The following is a 24232-nucleotide window of genomic DNA, read 5'->3' as shown; positions in this document are numbered from 1 at the left end:
TAGGGAGGTGGAAAAGTAGTAAAAAAGCATGCTGAAGCTTCAATTTCTTGGTAGAGTAATAGCAAAGTCTCAAACATGAAGTAGAGCCGTGTGGTAGAAAAATCTGGTTTGTTCATATGTTTGGGATAATCTGAAAATGAATAAACAGAATTTTTCTCCCCCACAAATTCTACAACTTCTGATTGCCCTGCTGTGCGTGCAGTTTGACCGTAGGATGCCTGTACCTTTTTCCAAGTTTACATGTGTGCTATCTACTGTCTGAAACAACACATTTAAATACACAAATAGACTGTATCCTTGGCATAACATATGCTAAGGGTGCTTGTTAAAAGTAACAGCAAGAAACAAAAAGAAAAAAATATTTTTGAATCTACTGTGTCAATAACATTCCAGTGAACTTTTTTACATAATACAATCTTAATTTTACTGATTGACATGGTTGCAAGTGCCTATTAAGTTATGACTGAACATTTGTCCTGGTTTCTGCTGGGAGAGTTAGTTTTCTTCTCAGTAGCTGCTACAGTGTTGTGTTTAGGATTCAGTATGAGAATAATGCAGATAATACACTAGTGTTTTGGTTGTCACTGAGCAGTGCTTACCCTGAGTCAAGCACTTTTCAATGTCTTCAATGTCTCATGCTCTGCCAGGGAGGAGATGCACAAGAAGCTTGGAGGGAGCATAGCCAGGACAGGTGACCTGAACTGGTCAAAGGGATATTCCATACCATGGAACATACACCCAGTATATAAATTGTGGGGATATAAGGCCCAAAAATCCTTGCTCAATGAGACTTTTAAAAGGGCTTGTGGTCGTTCATGTACTCTGAGTTAGAGGCATGGGAGAAATACTAACAAGATGTTCTCAAGAGGTCAAAAAAAAAAAACAACAACCTACTGGCAACTGTAGAAAATCAAAGAACTTTGGCAAAAGGTTTAGAGCAGCATTCAATCAATATGAAACACTTCCCAAAGCATTACCTTTGCCCATTCAACTTAGCAAACTCCAAGCCCATTTGATTTTAAGTTACTCAAAAATTCTGAGAAGAAGGAATTAGAAGAAGAAGAGAGACAGAAAAGATATAGAAAAGAACAAACATAGCTACCAACACCTGGGTTCCAGCAGTGTTCAGATAGAAATTCCAAGAGGAGGTAGGGTCAAGACATGCTAGTCGCATGCTCAGTCCCGCTGCAACTTGAGGACCAGGGAAATGAAAATGTGAATGAAGGTTCTTCCAGGTTGAAGGGTTCACCTAAGGCAGAGCAGCCTACCCCCTGCATCACAACCACCTCAGTTAAGAAATAAAGGGTAGTTGTCATTGGTGAATCCCTTCTGAGAAGAACAGAGGGATGGATATGCCAACTGGACCCAACCCATAGGTAAGGGGCATGACTAAGAAATTTCCCAACTTGGTATGGCCCACTATTGGCTTTCCAGGTGGTCAGCAACGAAGTCCAACAAGAAGTCTGTGGACAATCAAGGGGGACCTGAGGGCCTTGAGATGACTGGTTGAGAGATCTGGAGCACAAGTTGTGTTCTCTTCTGTCCTGCCAGTTGCAGGGAACGATGGGGCAAGAAACAGGAAGATCATGCAGATGAATATCTGGCTTTGAGACTGGTGTTACCAGCAGAATTTTGTGGGGTTTGATCATGGGTTGGTTTACATGACCCTGAGCCTGCTGAGAACAGATGGGGCCTACCTGTGTCAAAGGGGAAAAAGAATCTTGGCTCAGCAGTGAGCAGGGCTACTTGAGAGCTTTAAACTAGATTGGAAGAAGGACAGGGATAAAGCCAGACTGGAGAGAGATAAGCCTGGGGGTGACACACCACTGCTTGAAGGGACAGTGAGCTAGCAAGGTCCTTCAGTCTGCCATATCAGTGGAGGCAGGGGATGAAGATCCATATGGCAGCAAGTATGCAGGGATTATTGATGTTAGAAATCCCAGAAGCACCTGTGAATAGTCATGCAGGAATTAGGGCATCTCCATGCAAAAAAGGCATCAGGGTGATTAGCACAACTGAAGTGCATCTACACCAATGCATACAGAACAGGCAACAAACAGGAGGAACTAGAAGCCATTGTGCAGCAGAAAAACTATAATATAGTTGCCATCACGGACACAATGGGATGACTCTCACAGCTGGAGTGTTGCAATGAATGGCTATAGACACTTCAGAAGCAACAGGCAAGGAAGGTGTGGTAGCCCTGTATATTAAGGAGTGTTTTGATTGTCTAGAATTTAATGGTAGTGATGATAGGGTTGAGTGTTTATGGACAAGAATTAGGGGGAAGGACAACAAGGCAGATATCCTGGTGGGAGTTTGTTATAGACTACCCAACCAGAATGAAGATGCAGATGAAATAGTCTGCAAGCAGCTGGGAGAAGTTTCACAATCATTAGCCCTTGTTCTCATGGGGGACTAAACTTACCACATGTCTGCTGGAAATACAATGCAGTAAAGAGGAAACAGTCCAGGAGGTTCCTGAAGTGTGTGGAAGAGAACCTCCTGACACAGCTGGTAAGGGAGCCAAAAATGGAAGAAGCCCTGCTGGATGTGCTGTTTTTGAACAGAGAAAGACGTGTTGGTGATGTGATGGTTGGAGACCATCTTGGGCACAGCAATCACAAAATGACAGAATTTTCAGTTCTCAGAGAAGTAAGGATGGGGGGGGGGCAGGAACACTGCCACCTTTGACTTCCAGAGGGCAGACTTTGGCCTGTTTGGGAGACTGGTTGAGAGAGTCCCTTGGGAGGCAGTCCTGAAAGGCAAAGGAGTCCAGGAAGATTGAATGTGCTTTAAGGAGGAAAAATTAAAGGTGCAGGAACAGCTTGTCCCCATGTGCCAAAAGATAAGCTGTCAGGGAAGAAGACTGGCTAGCCTGAACAGAGAGCTTTGGCTGTGCAATCAGGACAAAAAGAGAGCTTACCATCTCTGGAAAAAGGGGCAGGCAGCTTGGGAGGCCTATAAGGATGTTGTGAAAATTAGAAGGTCCAAAGCCCAGCTAGAACTTAATATGGCTGCTGCTGTAAAAGACAATTGTTGCAACCATACTGTTGTTATATTATTTCTCAAGTCTGTACCTTCTAGCTGGTTTTCTACCATGCAGCTCTTCTTAGCAGGACTACCCCTCGTTACTCCCCCAGGGCCTTCAACCCACCCCCTTTTATCCTAGTTGCCTTCATTGGCCACAGCTGCCACTCAATTAAGGGTATCACAGCTGTAGCCTATTTAGAATAACTAGGACTGGGGCAAGGCCACTTATACAGTACATAGATTTTACAGGGACTCCTACTATACTACTATAGACAACAAAAAGTGTTTCTACAAATACACCAGCAACAAAAGAAGGGCTAAGGAGAATCTCCATCCTTTGTTGGATATGATGAGAAACAGTAACAAAGGATGAGGAAAGGTTTGAGGTACGTAATGTCTTCTTTGCCTCAGTCTCCAATAACAAGACTAGTTGTCCTCAGGGTATCTAGCCCCCTAAGCTGAAAAACAGACAGGGTGCAAAATGAAACCCCTGTTAACCAGGAGGGAATGGTTAGCAACCTGCTATGCCACTTAGACCTGCACAAGCCAATAGGACCTGATGGGATCCACCCAAAGGTACTGAGAAAGCTGGTGGAAGAACTCACTAAGTCCTTTTCAATAATTTACCAGCAGTCCTGATCAACTGGGGAGATCACAGATGACTGGAAGTGAGCAAATGTGATGCCCATCTAAAAGAAGGGTCAGGAGGACCCAGTGAGTTACAGGCCTGTCAGCCTGACCTTGATGCCAGGGAAGGTCATGGAGCAGATCATCCTGAGTGTCATCATGCAACAAGTGCAAGACAGCCAGGGGATCAGGCCCAGCCAGCATGGGTTTAGGAAAGGCGGGTCCTGCTTGAAGAACCTGACCTCCTTCTACGACAAGGTGACCCACTTAGTGAATGACGGAAAGGCTGTGAATGTCATCTGCCTAGACTTCAGTAAAGCCTTTGACACTGTTTCTCACAGCATTCTCCTGGAGAAACTGATTTCCCAAAGTGCGGATGGGATGCACTCTTCACTGAGTAAAAAACTGGCTGGATGGCCAGGCCCAGAGTGGTGGTATATAGTAGGAGTCTTAGTAAAACATCTGTATTGTATATTGAATATCTGTATATAGGCCTTGCCCTGATAAGCCCTGGTTGTTTTGATGGGCTGCAGCTGCAATGTCCTTAATTGGACTGCAGCTGTAGCTAGTGAAGATAACTAGGATAAAAGGGGCTGGGCTTGGCCAGTTGAGCTGATAACAAGCAGGAGAAGAAGTCAGAGCTGTGAAGAACTGCCCCCAAGAAGGTATGAGACTTTAGAAATATGATTATGACAATATGGGACTTCAGAAATACAAAAGCAAGGCTACAACAGTGGTAAATGGAGTTACATTCAGCTGGTGGCCGGTTATGAGTGGTGTTCCCTGCGGCTCAGTATTGGGACCAGTCCTGTTTAATATCTTTATTGATGATCTGGATGAGGCAATCGAGTGTGCCTGAAGCAAGTTTGCAGAAAACACAAAGTTGGGTGGGAGTGTTGATCTGCTGGAGGATAGGAAGGGTCTACAGAGGGATCTGGATAGGCTGGATTGACAGGCTGAGGCCAAATATATGAGATTCAACAAGGCCAGGCATTAGAACCTGTACTTGGGTCCACAACAACCCCTCGCAGCACTACAGGCTTGGGGAAGAGTGGCTGGAAAGCTGCCCAGCAGAAAAGGCCCTGGGGCTGCTGATTGGTAGCCAGCAGAACGTGAGCCAGCGTGTGCCCAGGTGGCCAATAAGGCCAATGGCATCCTGGCTTGTATCAGAAATAGTGCGGGAAGCAGGATCAGGGAAGCAATCGTCCCCCTGTACTTGGCACTGGTGAGGCCATACCTTGAATCCTGTGTTCAGGTTTGGGCCCCTCACTACAAAAAAGACATTGAGGTGCTGGAGTGTGTCCGCAGAAGAGTAATGTAGCTGGAGAAGGGGCTGGATCACAAGTCTTATGAGGAGCAGATGAGGGGGCTGGGGGTGTTTGGCCTGGAGAAAAGGAGGCTATGGGGAGATCTTATTGCTTTCTACAGCTACCTGAAAGGAGGCTGTAGCAGGGTGGGAGTTGATCTCTTCTTTTGAGTAACAAGGGATAGGACAAGAGGAAATGACATCAAGTTGTGCCAGGAGAGGTTTAGATTAGATATTAGGAAAAATTTCTTAATGGAAATGCCTGCCCAGGCAAGTGGTAGAGTCACTATCCCTGAAAGTGTTCAAAAAACATGTGGATACTTGAAGACATGGTTTAGTGGTGAACATGGTGGTGGTGCTGGGTTGATGGTTGGACTTGATGATCTTAGAGGTCTTTTCCAACTTTAACAATTCTATAATTCTATAAGCATAGCAGGAAAATTCATGTAACTTTTTTTTTGTTATAAATGTCACCAGATCATATATGAGTATACATGTTTTTTGAAAAGAATTCAGATTCATGTGATAGAAAGAGTGTAAAAAATGCTCACCATACATATTTTTCATTTGTTTCTTTCTCCTATGCCTGAGTATTTATGCAAAAAAACAAATAAGGAGAAAGGAAGTTTCTACCTTACTATAAATAGGCCAGTAGAGTTTGGGTACATGAAGACCTTTAAGTGGAACTGTAACTGCAGTTGAATTATTAGAATTACCAGCATATCAGCAGCAGAATTATCACTTACATTTAATTGAAACAACATAAAAGGCTTACTAGCACATTATTATCTAAACTTAGGCTTTCCGGATGGAAATTCACAAAAAGAAACCAAGGGAGAACAGCATCTTTGAGGTTTTATGCTATGCAATCATTAATTGACAGCAAAATGTTAAAATAATCCAAGCAGAGAAATAAAAATAACTTTCCAAGGTGCTATGCATCTCACACTTCTATTGATTTTAATGAGGAATAATTTTTATAAGAGCTGAAACTTAGTAATCATTTGAATCATGCTTCACTCAGCCTGATGAATCACCACAGATTTGGAAATTGCAACCTCGCATCTACAAGTCCTACCTTAGTGTCCAGTGCATTCACCTACCCTTTAATTGTGGGCTCACCTCCCAGCTTCTCTTATTCAAAGCTATCCTTCCCCATTTAATTTGCAGAAATAAGTGCACTGTAACAACAGCATTTCATAACTCCATGACAGTATAAGCAAAAAAATACTACTGAAGCACAGTTGTTAAAAGGTAAGGCACAAGCACATGTGCAAGAATATAATTTAATCCCCATTACTTTGAGAGAGATTGCCTCTCAAGCAGGAAAGCAAATTCCAGAACATAGAAAACAGAAGAGGGGAATAATAAGTAACTTACCTTTTTAAACATAATTAATGAAATAACAGCAGATGCTGTGAAAAGTGCAGCTATGATTGTCATCATAATGCCAACAGGGATACTCTTATTAAGACTAGTAAGAGATGAAATCCACCCACTGAAGGAAAAAGAAAATACAAACTTGACTAGCACAGCACATGAACCGTTCAACCACAGTTATCCACATCAAGGGAAGCTTTATAACACCCTGGTTCTGATCAACTGAATATTTTTGAAGAAAACCTCATGAAAATTATATATGAGCATATTTCTGTTCTATAAGCTTTTACAGCTTAGTTGCCATTTTTCCCAATTCATGCAGTGAAACTATAAGAAAAATTTTAGCAAAGATGATTATCCTTCAGGAGAGCTGTGAGGAAATTGAGACATTAGAGTTGCTCATCACTTTTTGGTTTTTTTTTTTTTGTCATACTGTAATTTGAGAATAATTTAAGACAACATGATTTTGTGGAAGAGAAAACATCCCTAAAAAGATAACTTCTAACTTTTTACAAAAGAAAACCAAAAATATGGCACACACACACAGAGCTTTTATGTGGGAAAATTAATTTTACTGTAACCACACAATGATGCCTTCTCAACTGTGATTATTATATTTTTTTTAAGTAGGTAGTGTCAGATTAATTAAGAGAGCAGATTGCTACATCAATATTACTTCAAATATTTCCCCTTTCTTCAAATTTGAAACATCAACATAAACTTGAAGTCACAAAAGAGCACGTTGCCCTAATAAAAATAACACATTAAGATAGAAAAGATTCTTTCACCAAAAAGAGCAAAACATTTATGTAAACTGAAACAACCTTAAAACTTTCTTCTACTTGTTTTAAATTGCTATGATGTCCCCTATGTTCAATTGGACTCTAGCACAGAACTCCAAAATCAAAATTGCAATTAGCGTTTGATGATGATCTGGCTATTTTTCATGCCACTTCCCCAGGTATCCTTAAAAGTACACGTGCCATACTTTGAGAGTTGGTTTTCTAAAATCACTTTTTCACTTTGTTCATGTCAATCAAGTTATCTAGGAAAAAGCCAAATAGTGGCTTTGAGAGTGAAAATAATAAACCAGGATTTTTCCTTTTACTCCAGTTCTAAAGCAGTGATGTTTATTTTTGCCTTACGTACATTTGGAGGTTAACAGAAAACTGCTGATACACGGAAATGTCATTACCCAGCTACATTATTGCCAGTTATAGCTGGCTACTACAACCATGCTTTTTGTTAATTCAAGTTTGTCCTTGTTTTGTTTTTTTTTTCCCCCAAGAAGGGTGAGTGATTCCCAATAGCTTTTCCTTGTAAAATCCTAATATTAGACCTTGTAGCTTCAAATAAAGCTATATCTATATAAACAAAGCTATATCTACATAAAAAGTTCAAGTAAAAGCTTATATATTTATAAGCATCAAAATGAAAATCAACTATTACTGAATAAAAAGCTGACTTGGACAAAGCAGCTTTTTAAATAATATCAAAGATATAGCACTATATTCACTGAAATACATTGTTGATTAATTCTTCCAATTTTAGCAATAAATTTTATTAGTAAGTATATTAATATTATTAGAAATAACAAATTATACAAAATAATATTCAAACAGTAAATTATTATAGCCTAAATTATTTACATTTTTTTAAGTTTTGCTTATTTCTTTATCCTAAATATAGAGCAAATAAGTTCTCCACACACCACTAAAAGAGGAGAGGTAATAAATAAAAGAGCAGTATGAAGTGGCTGAGCTGGTTTTGGCTGGGGTAGAATTAATTTTCTTCCCAGTGGCTGGTATGGGACTGTGTTTTGGATTTGTGCTGAACACAGTGTTGATAATATAGGGATGTTTTTCTTATTGCTGAGCAAGGCTTGCACAGAGGCAAGGACTTTGCTGCTTTTCATACTGCCAAGCTGTCGAGGAGGCTGGGGGTGCGTGGGAGGAGACACAGCTGGGGCAGATGACTCCAACTGACCAAAGGGATAGTCCAGACCATGTGATATCATGCTCAGTATATGAAGTGGGAGGAATAAGGAGGAAGGGGGAGGAAGTTTGCAGTGATGGCATTTGTCTTCCCAAGTAACCATTATGTGTGATGGGGCCCTGCTCTCCTGGAGATGGCTGGATACCTGCTGGTGTATGAGAGGCAGTACATTAATTCCTTGGTTTGCTTTGCTTGTGTGTGTGGCTTTTGTTTTGCCTGTTAAACTGTCTTTATCTAAACCCAGGAGTTTTATAGCTTTTACCCTTCTGATTCTCTTCCTGATCCCACTGGTGGGGGAGTGAGCAAGCAGCTGTGGGGGCCTTGAGGGCTGGTTGGGGTTAAACCACGACTGTGGCTTACACTGAAAGACAGAATTTTGACCAGTCTAGTAACAGAAGTATCTCATACTCTTGGGATATGTTTCACATACTTTTTCTAGCTAAGAGCACTCCAAAAATGCTTTTTTGACTGCTAAATGTAAGAATTCCAGTGAACACAAGATTATTTTTTCTTTTAAAACCATGGACTGGTTGCAGCTGCTATATCAAATATGAGTTTGTCTTACAGACAATACAATGCTACAGAAAACAGAATACTCACCAGTTTCCCCATCTTTGAAATCCTGCAGCTTGAAGTACATGTACAGCAAACTGACAGATATATACAAAGAAGAACACAAAGAACCTGAATGAACTGTCACTCCTGAAAGAGGGGGGGGGGGGAAATTAAAGCAGTTAGGAAATGTATTACTTTTCACAAATATTGTAGTACCAATCTACATTTTTTTTTCTGCATTAACTAAAGAAAAAGTGCTTTTATATTTTATTGATGGTGACTTGAAGTTCCAGTAATTCTGTGATTTTGTAGAGTGTTTATATATGAGCTGTTGCTACTTCTTTAATATAGTACTTTTGCCATTTGCACTTCTCACAGAGGTGAGAATAACAGCAAGATACTATTCTTTAGTGTTCTGTTCAGCACACAGCAGGGCCTCAGACTAAACATACAACTTCTGCTACAATGCATAAAGAACAGAAGTCCACTTTTAAACTGAAGTTCACAGTGCTAGCATGATGGGAAGAAAATATTTTACTTGTAAGAAGCAATAAAAACTAATATGGAATCGCTGAAACACAATGTGGATCAGAATACTGAAGCAGTTGTTGTTTAAAAACAAAATATACAAGATATGTTTTCTGTTTAAATTACTAAAATGTTAGCCTGACAAATAGCTTGTAAAAAATCCCCAAATATAAACATGCAGGCAGAATCTCAAAGACCTCAATGTATTACTATGAAAACTAATACCTGCATTACATGCTTTCTACCAAATTTCTAAAGGAACTAAAGATCACTTAAGTCACTGAACAAGAATTTGCCAGTAATAGGTCATTCTGCAGAAGGGAATTTGTTATTTTCTATTTATTCAACAAGTTCACCCTATTTCAGCTGAACAGATGATTGAAAATTAAATATGCAAGTAGTAGTTTTCCTTTTCCAAACAATAAATAGTCACTAAGAAATGCTAAGGATTTACTAAATCTAAAACCCTGAAAAATAACATGACACTGAATTCCACCACATCAGGAATAATAATTTCATATAAAAGAACACTACTAAGAGAGAACATGCAATATTTATGATGAAAATGAAATAGTATAATTTTAAAATACTGGCAACTCTCTGTATTTTTAATTTATCTCAATTTCTACCCACATTGTAACCAGTCATCAACAAAAGTTAGACCAAAATTAAAAATACTCTTCTCATTTTTAGCCTTAAGAATGTAAGAATTTAGTGTACAAATAAATGCAAGTTAGACTATATGATTCCTCAAAGATGTGTAGGTACAGCAATATCTTCTTGGCTAGCAAAAAGAAACATCTCATTTAGTCTAAAAGTTATGCTCAATGCTCAACTGCAATTTATGGCTATCAGTCTATCTCTAAAAAAAATTAGTGCATTTAAACTGAGAACATCCAGATTCTTTTCAATCTGAAAAGGAAATAAACTCCCATACTCTCAGAGTATTTTTTTAGAATCTCTACATGCTGATTTTCACCAAAAAAAAAAAAAGAGTTCAATTTTGCAGTCAAACCAACCATTCAATTTTTCAAGACTAAGATACCACCTGTCAAGCTTGTCAAGGTTTTCAAAATTCAGACTGCTAAAAACTAGGAAAATATTAGAATTTAATCAATACATACCTGATCTACTAATTTTTAAGACTATCAGCCTCCTTCAATTACAGACACTACAGGTCACTTAGCAGCATAAGATTTTTTAAGTCTATGGTTTTATGAAGTTCATTCAGGAAGCCAAATATTAAAGACATCGTTAACTATTAACCTGCCCATGAAGGGATACAGATTTAATGAAAATTTTCCTTAAAACTGTTATCAGCTCAATACAAAATTAAATATTTCCTACAAATACTATGTCAATGGTAAAAGCTATAAATAGAATCAAACAGGACATTTTCAGTTGGAAGCGACCTACAATGATCATTCAGTCCAACTGCTTGACCACTTCAGGGCTGACCAAAAGTTAAAGCATGTTATTAAGGGCATTGTCCAAATGCCTCTTGAACACTGACAGGCTTGGGGCATCGACCACCTCTCTAGGAAGCCTGTTCCAGTGTCTGACCACCCTCTCAGTAAAGAAATGCTTCCTACTGTCAGCTCTGAACCTCCCCTGCCCCAGCTTTGAACCACTCCCATGCGTCCTGTCACTGATCTTAGGGAGAAGAGCTCAGCACCTCCCTCTCCACTTCCCCTCCCCAGGAAGCTGCAGAGAGCCATGAGGTCACCCCTCAGCTTCTTTTTCTCCAAACTAGGCAAACCCAGTGTCCTCAGCTGCTCCACACAGGACATTTCTTCCAGCCCTTTCACCAGCTTGGTTGCCCTTCTCTGAATACATTCAAGGACTTTCACATCCTTCTTAAGTTGTGGGGCCCGCAACTGCACACAGTACTCAAGGTGAGGCCACATCAGCAGTGAATACAGCAGGATCATCACCTCTTTTGACCAACTGGTTCTACTGTGTTTGATGACCCCAGGATGGAGTTTGCTCTCTTGGCTGCCAGGGTTCACTGCTGACTTATACTGAGCCTGCTGCTGACCAGAGCCCCCAGATCCCTTCCTGCAGGGCTGCTTTTCACACACTCCTCTCCCAATCTATACTTGTGCCCAGCATTACTCTATCCCAGGTACAGGATCTGGCACTTGGACTTGTTAAATTTCATGCCACTGATGGTTGCCCGATGCTCCAACCTATCTAGATCCCTCTTCAAGGCCTATTGTCCTTCAAGAGAGCCAACAGCCCCTCTCAGTTTGGTATCATCAGCAAATTTGATAATGGTGCATTCAACTCCTGCATCCAGATCATTGATAAAAATATTGAACAGGACTGACTAGCTTTAAAATTGAACCCTGAGGGATACCACTAGTGAATAGTGACCAGGCAGATGTAGCTCCATTCACTACAAACCTTTGAGCGCTGCCCTTACATCAGTTCTTCACCCAGCACACCATGAACCTGCTCATCCCACAGTTGGACAACTTGTCCAGAAGGATGCTGTGAGGGACAGTATCAATGGCCTTCCTAAAATTGAGAAAAAAATACATCCACTGCCTTCTTTTCATCCACTAGGCAAGTTGTGGATGCCATGGGACAGAGAGAGAGAAACGGCAAGTGTTTCTCACAGCGGCTTGTGAGAATTTTCAGGGAGTTGTAAGAATGTGATAACTTGTTAGTATAAACAATCTGCAGGTGGTATTTTTCTACTTCGTCTTTCTGTTCTTCTCAAGGATGGTGTATGAGAATGGTGTTAACTAGCCAATCAAATAGAATGTATTGTATCACTCTATATAAACTGTGCAGTTCTCTTGAATAAAACCTTCTTTTGCTCTTTCTACAATACTGCCTCTCACCTGTTCCTGTGTCATTCTCGGCGCAAGAGTGACAGCAAGTGACATTTATCATAGAAAGATATCAAATTAGTTAAATAGGATTTTTTCTTTGTGAACCCACATTGTGCCTGATGATTGCATTGTTTTCTAAATGCTTTTCAATAGCACCCAGTGTAATCTCCATAATTTTTCCAGGCACTGAGGCTAGACTAACAACACATCTGTAGTTCCCTGGGTCTTCTCTCATGCCTTTTCTGTAAATTGGAATAGCATTGCCTAGCTTCCAGTCAGCAGGGACCCCCCCAGACTCCAAAGATCTTTGGTAGATTATTGAGAGGGATCCTGCCATAACATCTGCTAGCTCCTTCAATACCCTGTATCAGAGCCCCACAGACCCTCTAAGGCCCCACAGACTTGTGAACATTCAACTGATACAGCTGGTCCCTCACAATTTCAGTGTCCACAAATGGAAAGTGACTGTTACCACACTCACAGTCCTCTGACTCAGTCTTATTAAAAAATAAGACAATAAAAACATTTTATGCCTCTGCTTTTACTTTATCCCTATTATTCAAGTGACCATCATCATCAAGTAGCAGTCCAATATTTTCTTTAGCCCTCCTCTTGCTATTGGCGTACTTTGAAAAGCCCTTCTTGTCTGATAAAACACTTCCCAGTTTAAATTCTAGCTCAGCTTTGGCATTTCATGTCCTCTTGCTGCATATGAGAACCATGGCTGGGTAATTTTGCTGCTAAGCCTGACCTTTCTTCCAGAGATCATACAATTTCTTTTTCCTCTTGAGTTCCACAAGGAGCTCATGTTCTTCTGCCTCACTTGCTTGGCTTTTGATGCAGTGGAATTGCCTGCTCCTGTACTTTTAAAAGGTGGTTCTCAAAAACTGACCAACACTCGTGGACTCATAAGCCTTCAAAATCAGGGTACTCTGCTAGGTAGCTCCCTGAATAGCTTAGAACTCTGCTGACATGGTTTCTTGCTACATTGAAAATTTTAAACTCAACCATTTCAGGGTCAGTGTTGCCAAGACAATCACCAATCATCACATCTCCCATGAGTCCTTCTGTATTCACAAACAAGTCTAGGAGGGCATCTTTCCTAGAGGGCTCCCTGAGGCCTTGTGTTAAAAAGTTCTTTCACGAACTTCAGGAATTTCCCATGGTTGCTTGTCACAGCAATATGGTATTCCCAGTTGATATCTGGGAAGTTGAAATTTCCTCATAAGGACAAGGGCTACCAATCCAGAGATTTCTCCTAATTGCCTATAGAATAAGTCATCACGGCTTACATCCTGGCTGGGTGATCAGTAGTAGACACCCAATACATCTGTTTTTCATCCTCCTCATTCTCACCCAGAGGCTCTCAACCACATCATCCCTAACACTAAGGTCTGTACAATCAAACCTCTTCCTTACATACAATGCAACTCCTTCACCTGGCCTGCTCTGCTTATTCCTCCTGAACAGCCTGTAGCTCTCAATTTCGGCAATCCAGTCTTCAGACTCATTCCACCAAGTCCCACTAATACCAGTGATATCATAGCTCTGGGAGCTGATGCTTCCAGTTAACCTTGCTTGTTTCTCAAACTATGTGAATTGATGTACAAACATTTCATTTCAGATGCATTCCTGGACCTTCAGTGCTCTCAGGAGCTAATGGTTTTTAAATATTTTAAAATATATTCTATAATATTCCTAACTATTGCCATCAGCATTTCAGATACAGCAACTGAATTAATGGTAATTGTTCTACTTGTTTCTAATGAAATTACATTGAAGGATTATCTTAATGATAAACAAATTCTGGAATGTTAATGCATTTCAACAAGTGAAGTATTTTTTTTAAAGATCTTAATTCAAGCTGAAGTTCTTACCTGAAAGCTCCATAAAGTGGTCTGTACCAGCAGACAAAAGAACAAGGGGTAAAAAGCAAGAACCAGAGGATGCTCAATACAAAATCAACCCCTCGTGTAGCATCAATGTAAAACCAGGCCAAACATCCAAAGATATTAAGAAACAGTGTCACTGTATGGACTGTAGAAGCATAAGCAAAGAAAAATCTTAGTTAAATTATGTTCATAAAATAAATTATTACAATTGTTAAAGTAATACTTAAACTGTGCATTTTTAAACAAAACATAAGCAGGCTGACAATAAATCAATATCCTCTCTCAGCATTATGCTGATTTTTATAGTTTTTTAAGCTTAAGGCTAAATATTCACAGCTGAAAGTAGTGAACAATAAAATTCAAGTAATATCAGGCATGTAGCAAGGAAAAAAATCAGTCATCAAATATTTTCAAACCTAAAATGATGAAAAAAGAGGCTTCTACAGTTGCAATAACTGCTACTTCTACAGTAATTACTGGATATTTGTACTTTTTTTAACATGCTAGTTATTTTTTTTCTCTTACAATCAGGCAACTAAATGAGTGCAGGACTGTCAGCCTTAATATTAAATACAAAAGGAAAATTTTCCAACCCTCCCCCCCTTTTAATGAGAAGCTCTTTGTTTTACATGTAATAGAGAAAAAAAAAAAGTCAGCTAAGGAAAAATGCTTCTCAGTAAAACAAGATCTGCAAGAACCTATTCTAGATCCTTTAATACATGTTGAATACTCAAATATTTCTTATAATATTGGTCCTAAACATCTGCTTTTTTTGGTTCTCAGCTCTTAATACCGACATTTTTGCATTGGCAGATCTAGTTACAGGTTAACTACTGAATTTCTACTAAAGAAAATGCATTGGTATTAAAACCTCACAGGTTATTTCAAATATCTTTACCTCTTGGAACAAAAAAGATACAACAGTAGTAAGCAACATTACAGATACTGCTTTCATGCTATCTGGCACTGTCAGGAACTGAAATGGTTCATGCCTTAAACATTGTTATGAAGTGTTGCTCACTATAGCAAAAACTGTATAAAGAGGCTACAACCACAGAAGCCTCCCCGAGGAAGGAACTCTGGACTGTGAATTAAGCTGCCTAGATAAGATAAAGAGCACACACTATTGTTTAATCACCTCAGGTCTAGGGAAAAGCAAAAAAGCCTGAGGGAGAAGAATGCATCCACATGAAAGCCAAACATAGCAGAAATTCTTCCCTGGCTGAGTTTGGGGTGGGAGAGACCACAGCCCCCAGAAGCCAGGTTTACACAGACTCCACCCTGAAATGAGGTGGCGGGGAGGAGGTTTCGGGTGCAACCTCTGGTCAGAGGCAGTGAGCACCTGTCCTCCCTTACACAAACCAGCTGAGCTGTGGAATCCCCAACCCCACAGATCCATTAAAGACCCCCCCCGAAGTGCCCCCTAGAGTAATTCCTGAAGCCTTGCACCACAGTACTGCACATGATGCAACAAACCCAGAGTCCATAGTAAGAGACAATGGCAAATTCCCCCCCCCCCGAGGTGCCTGGGTTTTCCTACCTAGTCTGAGCATATATTAACCCATGGGATTCTATGCTTTTTGGGGGGACCTTCACCACTAAGAAGACCAGCTGGAGAGGATCAATGGAACATTGTTAGGATTCACAGGAGGTGATATTTTCCTTATTCTGTCTCTGTCACTCTCTTTCTGTCCCTCCACCTATTTTCTGTTGGAATGCTGGGAGACACAAGACAGATGATGGACTTTGGACCTGGTTAACATAAGAGATGCGATAACAGGATGCCTTGGCAAAAGCAAAAGCAACTTTGAAAATTAGATCTAGATTGCAAGAAGATTAAATCCGACAGGTTTACTGGAAAAAGAAAATCTCATTAAACTCTGCAAGCAAGAGATGTTGTAATATGCATAAGTTTGTGTATGTGATTTTAGTATCATTGTAGTACACATTACTAGTCTCCCTGAAATAGTATATAAGCATTTGTATCCCACAATAAAATCGGATTCTGATCACTGAATCAGTCTTCCCCGTCTCTCTCCATAACCAACAAGTCACCAGAAACAGAAAACTGCATATTTTTAAACAAAGAACATTTAATGTATCTACAACTTGGCACTGCTCCAAGAGGTTAGGAAAGCAACTAATTTCAGAATTTGTATGTGCCTACTGCATAAAGCCCAAGAATGGATATAAATCCAAATTCCTACCTTCTTTTGATGAATATGAAAAAAATTTACAAAGGGGTATTCTCACTTTTTCTAGTCAATACTGGAAAATAGGGAGATGCCCAAGATTAATAGAAAAGTCCCCATTCTGAAGGAATTTGACCTTTCCAAAATTATTACTTTTTTTGTAACTGCAGTTACAAAAACAGGACAAGTTTTAAAAGAATACCATCACTGCAGAAGAGGGTTGAAGAAACGTCTCACCCACTACTGATACTAGCACAATAACCCTGGCAACATAGGGGTCTACTTCACTACTGTCACAGAGAATCTCAGTCATAAAAATTGAGTATTAGCAAGCTACAGACTAAGACAAGAATTCACTGACAAGTCTCCCTTCACTCTATTCACTCTTCTCTATACCTGCTGCAAGCCAATGCCATCAAGTCACCTAGATAAGCTTTGTGGTTGTATGAATACACAGGTGTTTTCATGTTCAGGGTAATGGTTTAAATACCTTCCATCTACTTCTCTCTTCAAATTTAACAGTGATACAAGTTATTAGAGATAATGACCACCTGAGAGCTGAAATGGCCTAAGGCTTTAGCAGAAATCTGCATCATGCAATGTCTACATGACAATAATTTCACAGCTATACCAATACAGCACTCACTGAAATGATCTAAGAAAGCCTGATTCTAATTCAGCTGTGGAAGCAGGTGAGGTCAATAAAAAAAAAAGTCACTCATGAGTTGCTCTAGAGGGACCTGGACAAGCTCAACAAGTGGCCCATGGGGATCTCATGAGGTTCAACAAGATCAAGTACAAGGTGCTGCACCCGGGTCAGGGCAACCCCCAGTATCAATACAGGCTGAGAAATGAACAGGTTGAGAGCAGCCCTGCTGAGAAGGACTTGGAGGTGAATGCTGGTAGATGAGAGGCTGGACATGAGCTCGCAATGTGCACTTGCAACTCAGAAAGCCAATCGTATCCTGGGCTGCATCCAGAGCAGTGGGATCAGAGAGGCGATTCTGCCTGTCTACTCCACTCTTGTGAGGCCCCACCTGGAGTACTGTGTCCAGCTCTGAGCCCCCCTGTTGGAACTCAGGGCATGGGGAATATTTCCCTGGTTGTCCTGACAGGTCCTGATTCCCAGGAAAACACTGCTTTTAACCTTCGTCCATGGAGAGGGCTTCCAAGACTTTGGGATGAATCAGAATCTAAGAGAGTGTGAAATAGGCTCCTTCATGAAGAAGTGTTGGTAGCACAGAGTGATTGGTTAGAAAGAGCTACAATGCAGGTGCTATGTAGCAGACAAATAATTAGATATTGGTAGAAAAGTAGAAATAAAGTACATTTTAGGAGTTAATTGGATGAAACAGCTTTAAAAGACCTTGAAACTATGCATCTTGTGACCTTTTTGGCTGTCTCCTCTGTGTGTGTTAAGTCTGGTGCAGACAGCGCGCAGAACTTCTGATAAGAGAAAAATAAACAGCAACCTGAAGACCGAAAAAAGTCCAGTTCATCTCTCAGTCCTGGCATAGAACATTTATTAAGGGGTCTCTCACGCAGGGGGCCCCAGAGGGGTCTCCCACACCCACCAAAACAGGAAGGACATTGGCCTGGTGGAGCAAGTCCAGAGGAGGGCCACCAAGATAATGAGAGGGATGGAGCACCTCTATTGAAGAAAGGCTGAGAGAATTGGGATTGTTCAGCCTGGAAAAGAGAAGGCTTTAAGGAGACCTTAGAGCAGCCTTCCAGTACCTACAGGGGACTTAGAAGGAGTCTGGAGAGGGACTTTTCACAAAGGCATGTAATGACAGGACAAGGGTGAATGGCTTTAAACTGAAGGAGGGTAGGTTTAAATTAGATATTAGAAAGAAATTGTTTGCTGTGAGGGTGGTGAGACACTGGAACAGTTTGCCCAGAGAGATTGTAGACTTTCCCATCCCTAGAGGTGGATGGAGGTCTGGACAACCTGGTCTAATAGGTGTCCCTGCCCATGGCAGGGGAGTTAGAACTAGATTATCTTTAAGCTCCCATTCAATTCAAATCATTCTAGGATTCCATGATTCTATGAACATTTTTCTTAGTGTAAGCTTCCTTGTATAGAAGAACTCTACTTACATATACATTTCCTGTCTTAATTAATTACACTTTATAATCCATTAACGTTTGAAAGTTAATTGTAGATAAAGATCACAAGTTGCACTTATGCTATTAGGCATCTACATTATTAAGATGATTATTTTGTAGTCTCATTTGGGACTGTATGAAAATAGATTTTTGTAATAAGTTTCATTTCAGTAATGTTTTATTGATGGTATTCCTGGGAAACCAAAGTCCTCACTGGGTACACAACAAAAGAATGCTTCTTTCCAGGAACCAGCTGGACTATCACCCTGTAATGGACTGCCTCAAGGGGAATGGGATACCTGCAAAATGGAGGGATTTGAAGACACATGGAAACTGGCAAGTGAGGATAAAGCTAGCGAAATCTGATTGCACACAGCCTTGAAGCACATCAGAGTGGTTTCAAATGTAGTTTAACCTTTTATTCCTTGTCTGTTCTGATCTTTGTGGAGAGGGAAAGACATTTGCAAACACACCTTACAAGTGACACAAGTATTTCTCATCAGAAAAAAATATATTCTGAAACAAGCTTAGATCAGCACAGAACACAAGAACATACTACCAAAAATGTGGAAGCATTTTTTTAACTCTACATGGTACATTAGGACTTCAGCTAAAATATTTGACATAGCCCACATTCTCCAGTTCTTGATGATACACATAAAAAATCCCATAATAATATGGAGTAGACCAAATGTCAAATCTGTAAGAGAGCAACAAAAAACAGATCTCTAGAAAACATGATGTACAAAGAAAGGCTGAGAGAACTATGCTAATTTTGACAAAAGATGATGGCAAATGGGCATAAATCTATCTCTATAACAACAGTGGACAGAACAGGAAATATAAACCATAGGAAGGGAAAAATTAAATTATATAATGGAAACATTTTCTAAGGATAAAGATGACAACATATTAGAACAGGCTTGGGGGGAGTTTATGAAGTGTCCATCCTTTTGGAGGTTCTCAGGAACAGGCAAAACAAATATCAACAGACTGTTATATGTACTACTGATTGTATCCTTAGACAGAAAATAGCTGGAAAACAGGCTTTTCAGCCAAAAAATATTTGGTGTCAGATAGCAGTCAAGAGACATTTCTGTAGTAACAGCAAAAAAAGATCAAAAAAGTAGTGCTTGATGTACAGAGCCAGGCAAACTGCTGTTCTATCTGCAAGTAACTAGAACAGCAATAGTTGCAAAAACAAGATAGTATAGAAAATCTCCACTGGCAGCTGACAGAAGCCATTGTTAATTGTTTGCTGTAGTTCATAAAAACATGGGAGCAGTCAGTCAGTTAAAAAAAGAAAAGCTCTCCCCAGGGAAAAAAATAATTGTGTAAAGACAAAACCACATCAAGGAATCTGAAAACTCTGATTTCAGATACAAATAGAGAAAAGATGGATGAATTCACAGAATAGGGATAGAAGCAGAGATAAAGAGCATTTACATCTGAAGCAGGCAAATTTCCTCAGATGCATACAGACCAAGACTAAAGATATAACAATTACTACCAACAAAAGCAACACCCAAAAAATGAAAATTCAATAAAAAGGTGTGTTCTTAGGGCTGCTAAAAAAGGAAGAGGAAAACTAACCTACTTTACAAAGTGTTGATCAGGCAGATTTATCCAAACGTGATTATGTTCACTGACCCCTAGACCTTACAAAATCTAGGAAGTTCTGGAAGAGGAAATAAAATGTAGGGTAGAGCAACAAGGAGAAGCAGGTTGGTTTGCTATGGTAATGAGTGCCTCCACTGAGGAAGCAAAGCCACTCTAATGATATATGATCCAAATCCCATAGAAATAAAAATCATAAAGATTGAGTCAACATCCAGCCCTAAGGCACAAAGTTCTATACTCAGTCTTTTTATTTTTTTTATCCTGAAATGGATTTTGTCTTTCTTTTTCTTTATTATGCCCTTTTCCATCTTTCCTTCCTGAGAAATCCCTAAGTCAGCGAGCACAAAAGCTAAAGAAGGAAAAGAACAAGAGGACTCAGTTAAAAATCTCAGTCTACCTGGAAGAAAATCTGTCATCTTAGTATAAGAGCACACCTCGTATACATTTTGAAATACTATATCACTGCTTCCTTTATTGATTGACATAAGAAGCAAAAAGAAAAACAGTTTTAATATTCCAATTCTCGCTGCCCAACTTCACCTCGTGTTTGAAACATATGGCACTTTTTAGAATTCAGTCAGGCAAATGGCCAGAATTAGTAACTATCCTAGAATTTTGGAGTACTTGATCTTAGATTTCCTATAAAACTTAAATATCTGTGAGATTTATGAGTGATTAGTCCCACCTTCTACAGTGAATCCAGTTGTTTAAAGATTAATAATCCAACAATGACTATAAAAAGCTGTGGATTACTATGAAGTGGAATTCACTTGTTTCAATGCTGACTGCTCATTTTATGTTTCTCAATGACATGGTTAAGTCACAGTAATAAGACTACCAGATTACCAGGCAAAAGTATGCAGATTTGAAAAAAAATACAGAAGAGTTCTAAAATTTACATCCCCTTAATTATCATAAAAATATGTTAATGTCATCAAAGCACCTAAATCTTTGGAATTTCATCAGTCTCAGAGTATTTATTAGGTGCTCATCACACTGGACAAGGCAGAAGAGACAAATGTCATGGCATTTGTACATTTGGTTTATTCAGCATTTCTCCAGTCAAAACATAGCACCTGAATGAGAGCATAATGAACCCTACAAAGACTGTAGAGCATTTTTGGTGTACAAAGGACAGTTGTAATATGGACTGATTTTTCAGCTAATTTAATTTACACTATTTTTTAAAACAGACTAAAATTATATTGTCTCCACTATAAACTAAAAAGATTTTAAACCATATAAAACTGTTATTATAAAGCAAATGGATATTACACTTCTTAAACTCAGTCTATTAACACTGATTGTGAATTATACTTTTTAATATATAAGCTGATTTTGAAAACAATAAAATTATTTCTAGATTAATAAATGGTCAAAGCTCATTTTACAAAAACAGGGATAATAAAAACAAAAAACTGCACTATACCATAGCTAATCTGCATTGGGTAATCCTCTTCCTTTTTTCCTGTGGAAATTTCTATGAAATAATCCAATACATTTAAAACTGAAGCTAACAAAAAGATTTCATTTCAACATTTGACTTCTGAATTTTAAAAAAAATCTCATTACAGATATTTCAAAAGCAAGAGTAGCAAGTATGTATCATCAAGTTCAAATATGCACTTTGCCTTTTCTTTAAATGAAAATACTTACACATCCACAAATAGTACATAACCTTTACTGTCTTCTGGAATTCTATAGGAATGTCTACAGAAAAGTCCTGGTAGAAACACGGACCTACTGGAAAATTATCAGGAAGAGGTGGCCAGTTATTTTTTCTACCTGCAAATCAGAAAGAAAAAAAAGGTGATTTATAATACAGTTTAATCTCTGTATGCCAGAAAGAGATGCATTTGGACTTGTTCAAATTTTATACATAAATTTCACAAGTGTATAGATAACTTGGGCTACCAAAACCCCAAAGTTTTATTAGCAATGCTCACACAATACTAAAAATAAACTTCAGAAATAAAATACAATGAAGTACAAGACAGATCAAGGAAAGTACAATATTTTATCTATGTAAAAGACTAATCAGGCATCTGACAGTTCCTATAAAGTCACGAGAAAAGAGAATTCTTCACAAAACAATTTCTCAGGTTCCTTGAGTTTTAAATGCGCATTTCTCTAAGTCCCACCATACTCTCATACTTTGTAGAACACAAAGACTGAAAAACATTCTTCATTCTCAGAATGCTGATATTTGTAATACCTGGATATCTCTAACACTTTGAACCAGTTTCTAATACACTTTACAGTCAAAGCTTTACCTAAAAGCCCGTAAGCCTGAAGAAAAGCAGCTATTTAAATGGTGTAAACTACTTCTTTTTGTTACAAGAAGATTCCCTACAGTATCAATATATTTTGATATAGTTGTGTGACAGAGTGAGGATACCACAAAGGTCAACACAGTATCAGACACTTGGATTTCCTGTATGCTAATCTGCTCACAGATAAGAGTATACATTCTGCAGAACACAAGTAAATGCAAGCATAGACTCAGAGATTCAACTGAGATAACTACAAAAAACCTTTACCATAGTATTTCAAATTCTGTATGCAAGAGATACATTAATTACCATATTAAAAAAAGTGGAGCTGAATTAGGGACTAACCTAAAGAAAACTTTATTTGAAATTCTGACAAGGTTTTGCTTGCAATTGCTATCTTCAACCATGCCTTTACTAACAGTTTATCTGTATTGGGTGGGGCTGAGCTGGAGTTCATTTTCCCATAGCAGTCCTCCCAGTGCTGTGCTTTGCATTGGGAACTGGAAATGTGTTGAGAACACACTTGTGTTTTGGCTACTACTGGCACAGCATCAGCGCTGTCTCTCCAATATTTTCCCCCCCAGTCAGTAGGCTGGGGGATGGGCAAGATCCTGGGCAGGGAAACAACCAGGCCAGCTGATCCAAAATAACCAAAGGGATATTCCATACCATATGACATCAGCTCAGATATAAAACCTAAGGAAAGGAAGAAGAAGATGGGGTATTTGTTGTTTGCAGTGTTTGCCTTCTGGATCAACTGCTATGCACGCTGAAGTCCTGCTTCCTGGGAAGTGGCTGAACATTGTTCACTGATGGGAAGTAGAGAATTAACCTCTTTTTTTTTTCACTTTGCTTGTGCACATGCAAACTTGTGCTTTTGCTTTAGTAAAAATACTTATTTCAACGTACAAGTTGTTTTCCATCTTATTTTCTCTCCTCTATCCAGTTGGGAAGGGGAGTGGTAGAGCAGCTTGGTGGGCACCTGGCAGCCAGCCAAGGTCAACCCACCACATAAGAACAGAAAACTTGCAAAAATTACACACTTGCATTATTTCTTTTGCCATTCAGAAAAGATGAAGCTGGTAGTTCTGTCCAAACAGGTACAAGGCACTAATTATCTGTTAAATTTTCTGCCACTTCCACTGACCATTTGTGGTGGCTCTATATGGCTTGTTTTTTGGTGAGGAGGGAGGAAGCCAGCCACGGAAGCGATTTTCTGTGAGAAGCTGCTGGGGACTTCCTCCATGTCTGACAGAACTAGTCGCTGGCTGGCTCTGAGTGAAATGGAGGTTCTTGGAGTTCACTTGAGTTAGCAATATGAATTAAGCATTTAAATTTTAGGTTGTAGAATTATGTGTTGAATTTTATCCTTTTACTTAAGAAACCTCTGCCATAGTACAAAGGGCATAGGAAAATGAAACATTTCTGAAGCTTCTTGCATAAAGAACAAAACCGGGTGAAGACCAAGGAATGCAAGAAACCCAGATAAAGAGGCTCCCCTGTCTCCAAGCTCATCAAGAGCGACAGACGTACTCAGATAAGCACCAAGGGACCACAACGCACGCACAATGGGAGAAAAGTTCAAAAGTTCAATCATGAGGAAGACCACAATCTTCGGCCTCAGAGACCGCCAAAGACCCCCATGTGACCACCACAGCAAGCAAGCATGCCCACAATGGTGTGGATCTTATTACCATGCGAGGAAAGGACAGGCAGGGCCAGGGGTTGAATATGTATGAAAAGGTTGTGTAATGTAATGCATATGGAACATCTTAGTGAATAAAGATGTGGGTCAGACCAGGACTCGGGGCACAAGCTTTCATGAGAGCTATCTCGCTTGTGCCGGGCGCTGACATACATACCTACTTCATAACTACATCAG

At 39.5% G+C, this 24232-nt stretch overlaps 1 protein-coding gene across 2 annotated transcripts in view; it reads right to left on the bottom strand.

Annotated features, from left to right (window-relative positions):
* Window positions 1-24232, bottom strand: part of LOC132086173 (secretory carrier-associated membrane protein 1-like) — a 105702-nt gene that overhangs the window by 2888 nt on the left and 78582 nt on the right. Inside the window, exons 5-9 of one of the 2 annotated variants that reach the window (XM_059491643.1) lie at window positions 21734-21862; window positions 14142-14301; window positions 8942-9043; window positions 6347-6464; window positions 8-130 (exon numbers count right to left, since the gene is read on the bottom strand). In XM_059491643.1, coding sequence (XP_059347626.1) covers window positions 113-130; window positions 6347-6464; window positions 8942-9043; window positions 14142-14301; window positions 21734-21862 — 527 coding nt within the window. In that variant the 3' untranslated portion in view covers window positions 8-112. Of the gene's footprint in view, window positions 1-7; window positions 131-6346; window positions 6465-8941; window positions 9044-14141; window positions 14302-21733; window positions 21863-24232 lie in introns of those variants that run through there. The other variant, XM_059491642.1, reaches the window with a different exon arrangement.

The sequence above is a fragment of the Ammospiza nelsoni genome, chromosome W, assembly GCF_027579445.1.
Source record: "Ammospiza nelsoni isolate bAmmNel1 chromosome W, bAmmNel1.pri, whole genome shotgun sequence".
NCBI classification, from domain to species: domain Eukaryota; kingdom Metazoa; phylum Chordata; class Aves; order Passeriformes; family Passerellidae; genus Ammospiza; species Ammospiza nelsoni.
This window is presented reverse-complemented; position numbering and strand designations above follow the sequence as displayed.